Here is a 3,867-nt window from a genome sequence, read left to right on the forward strand (position 1 = left end):
GGTGGTTTAATTAAATTTATATTTTATTTAAAATAATTACTATATTTAAAAGATGAGTTTTTTTAAGTTCAAAATAATTATTATATGTTATTCAATTTAACAATAATTTATTATACTTTTTAAATTATTTTAGTGTAGCAATATTTAATTTAATTTAATAAAATGAATAATTTTAAATATTTCTAATTATCATTTTTTAGAAAATTTAAAATTTCGTCAGAAATCCGTCCTAAAATCCTGCAAAAAATCCACAAAAAATACGTCAAAAAAAAATTTCAGTCGGAATTCCACAAAAAAATTTGTCGAAAAATCTATTAGAATTTCTAACCGAAATATCCACTAGAAATCAACGTTTTTCCTGTAGTGATCGAGAATAATTACTCAACATTGTCACAAACATTGATGCTTTCCATCACTACTATTGTAGATGCTTAAAGCTACCGATATTTTTAATTCTCCCTTCACTACAGGAAAACAGCTCATTTCCGACAGAATTTCCGGCGGAAATAAATTCGTCGCAAATTCCGGCGGATTTTCCGGCGGATTTCCGACGGATTTTTTTCAATGAATTTCCGACATAATTTTTGATTGAATTTCCGACGGATTTTTTTCAAAGAAATTTCCGGCGGATTTTCCGGCGGATTGTAAAATTAAATATTTTTTATTTTAAAATATAACTTAAATTATTGAATTAATTAATTAATTTTAAGTTAATTAATTTTTTATTTTTAATTTTTTTGTTTCTACCGGTAACAATTAAGTTACTTATTGAATTTTTAATTTTAATTTTTAATTATAAATTTTATTGGTTGAGTATTGGTTTCAATAATATAAATTTTAAATTTTAAGTTTTAAGTTAATTATTGAATTATTTTTATTAAATTAAGTTAAATAATTTAATAATTTATTGTTAAATTAAATTAACTAATTTAATTATTTATTGTTAAATTAAATTATATTTCTTTTATCTTTAAAAAATTTTACGTTTCAAATAATTATTACTTTTAATATGTAGTAGTTATGAGTTAAATAAATTAAAGTATAAGTTTTTTATAGTTTTTAATTAAGGGCAAGATGGTAGATGGTGCTGCAGAACACGCGCGCAGAGATGGGGAGGGCCTGGTTCGAACCCCGCCGAAGGCAGAAACGACCCACGCTGGCCTGTTGGGCGGAAATAGGCTTGCTTGTTCACCTGGGCTCGCTGGCTTTGTGCGGGCCGGCTGGGCTGATCAGAAATCGGAGCTGTGGGCAGGTCCGGGTGCTTAAAATTTGTACTTATTTTTTTTTATTTTTTTTAAAATTCCAGCGCAAAAAAAAATCCGTCGGAAATATTTTTTCTGTGAAAAATCCGCCGGAAATGTTTCCGGTGAATTATTATGCGCCGGAAGGCCTTTTTCGACGCGCGTCAAACCGGCGGAGATATTTCCGCCGGAAATCCGTCGGAAATGCTAATTTCCGACGGATTTTTGGCCAATTTCCGGCGAAAATGTCTGTCGGAAAATGACGTTTTTCCTGTAGTGCTTATTATTAACAACATTGATACCCTTCATCACCAATAAGATTGAGGCCCACGAATGCGACCAAGGCCAATGCTCATTATTGCCACTACGGTAAATAATCCTCAATGCTGCAAAGGTCAACACATGTTGAAGCTGCTAAGATTGAAGAAAGATATTACTTATAACCTCGATGCCCATTGATCAGACCCTTATAACATCCAATGTTAACGCACTAAATTTCCAATATGGATGATGATTGGCATCACCAATGAGACTAATGATTGTTATTGTTAATAAGTTTGACATCCCCAGTCGATAATAATGTTTATGCTTGTCATCACAGTACAAAATAGTGCATAAAGGCAGCATTATCTAGCAGCGGTTTTCAAACTACTACCACCTATAACAACTATAGATTACCACTATCATCGACATCATTTATCGCCAATAATCCTAGTATTCATCGATAACATAAGGCCAAACCCTACATATGCCTTCAAGGTAGAAGTATACAACAACTAATTAGGTCAATATATGTCATTACAATGAGTGTTGATTTTCATTGTTATAGCTTAAAAGATAGAACATATATAATTCACTTTATACAACTAAAATACAAAGTCATATATAGTTAACTATATACCAAATATTTCCCCTTATACAAAGAGATTGAGATCTTTGATATTAAAATATCTATCTTTAGTACTACATGTGTGTTTAAGCTTCCTAATCCAAGTAGGCCATAAAACTCTTACACTTTCACAAGAACAACAACAATAATAATAATTAGGTGTTAATTATTATAGCTTTCTAAACAAATTTAAAGGAAAAATATTTATTATCCAAAAATGCATGATTAATCGTTCATACCCTTCTTTAGATTTTCTCCCCCCAACTTTTGGAGAGATTATTACATACGGAATCTGGATCCAAAGAGTCGTTCGGTTTTGTGACTGTAAACAGTAAAAGTATAGTAGTGAATAGTAAAAATACAATGATGAACAATAACTAAGTATTGACTGTTCACAGTCATAAAATTGAAAAATTTTATGTCCAGACTCGGCACAATATAAAAAACATCTAGAAGCTAAACAAAATAAATGCGCGCGGCGACCACCAACCTCCAATTCTGTATCATAACTGTTCAATGTTTCGGTGGATCAGATGAGGTGTTCCCATCTCTTTCCAGTTTAAGAAAAAAATAAAATAAAGGTCAATAAATCCAGAGCTTTGGACTACTTTCCGCATTCATATATTTTATATTAACAGCAATGTTCTCTATTTTCTTCCCAATCTAACGAAGTTAGGTGAGAGCTTTGGACCATCTTCCACAAGAGAAGCTGCGATTTTCCTTATTCACACACTATAATTAGCTACGCTGCCGACCTTAGAAGAAAAATACCAAATGTCCAGACAAGATAAATCTTCACCAACCTCATTATCAAAGCAGTATAAAAGCTCAGCCATACTGCACTGCATGAACATCTACCAGCTAAACAAAGCACCAAAAACAAGCTAAAGCAAGCCAGGAGAAAGATGAGTTCAAGCTGGACTGCGGAGGTGGAGACCAAAGCCCCAGCGGCTGCTATCTTTAAGGCTGCATTCCTTGACTGGCATAATCTCGGTCCTAAGCTCATCCCTCAGATTATCACCGGAGTTACTTTAATTTCTGGAGATGGAAGTCCGGGGAGCATCAGGCAGATCAACTTCTCCCCAGGTTCACAACTCGATCTCTTCTCTTTTGCATAATACTTTTATGTCTTTTTTTCATATTTTTTTTATCCCAAAAAGGCCCTCATTACATTGAGTTTTTATGCAGCGGTGCCTTTTAGCTTTATTAAGGAACGTCTTGATTTCATCGACCATGAGAAGCTTGAACTGAAGACTTCTGTTGTAGAGGGTGGAGATTTGGGCAGCAAGATCGAGTCTGCAACTTCGCACATCAAGGTTGAGCCAAAGGGAAATGGCTCTATTGTTAAGGTGTCGGCGACATACAAGGCCATTGCTGGCGTTGATGTTGCTGAGGACATCAAGAAGGCCAAGGAAGGTTTCATCAATAGCGTCAAGGCTGTTGAAGAACACCTTGTAGCCAACCCTGGAGCCTATGCTTAAGAGACTCATATTTCTTGAGCGAGAGTGTGCTTTAAATTGTTAGGTGGTAATAAAGAGAGTTGTTTTTTATGCTAAGGAGAGTTTTATGAGCGTGCTTTTGTATTTCATTGTTATATGTTATGGTTTATCATAAATAAAGAGGAAATATGCTTGCTACAAACAAAATAGAAGAATATTATGCTATTTCTTCGGCTTCAAGTACACATTATTAGGTGATCGTGTTTATTATCTTATATATATATATATATATATATAG

At 33.5% G+C, this 3,867-nt stretch overlaps 1 protein-coding gene across 1 annotated transcript; it reads left to right on the forward strand.

The window, feature by feature from the left end:
* Window positions 1-2,973: 2,973 nt before the first annotated feature.
* Window positions 2,974-3,778, forward strand: LOC110100717 (pathogenesis-related protein 1-like). Its single transcript, XM_020828354.2, has 2 exons — window positions 2,974-3,216; window positions 3,319-3,778. Exons 1-2 carry the CDS (start codon window positions 3,036-3,038, stop codon window positions 3,609-3,611), a joined length of 474 nt encoding a protein of 157 aa, XP_020684013.1. The 5' UTR covers window positions 2,974-3,035; the 3' UTR covers window positions 3,612-3,778.
* Window positions 3,779-3,867: the final 89 nt, after the last annotated feature.

This window comes from Dendrobium catenatum, unplaced genomic scaffold, assembly GCF_001605985.2.
Source record: "Dendrobium catenatum unplaced genomic scaffold, ASM160598v2 fragScaff_scaffold_1342, whole genome shotgun sequence".
NCBI classification, from domain to species: domain Eukaryota; kingdom Viridiplantae; phylum Streptophyta; class Magnoliopsida; order Asparagales; family Orchidaceae; genus Dendrobium; species Dendrobium catenatum.

Excerpts from the sequence above, each read along its gene's own strand:
- LOC110100717 (XM_020828354.2), top strand. The coding sequence starts at position 3,036 with ATGAGTTCAAGCTGGACTGCGGAGGTGGAGACCAAAGCCCCAGCGGCT. Across the intron at positions 3,217-3,318 it reads GCAGATCAACTTCTCCCCAG|CGGTGCCTTTTAGCTTTATT; the intron begins GTTCACAACTCG and ends GTTTTTATGCAG.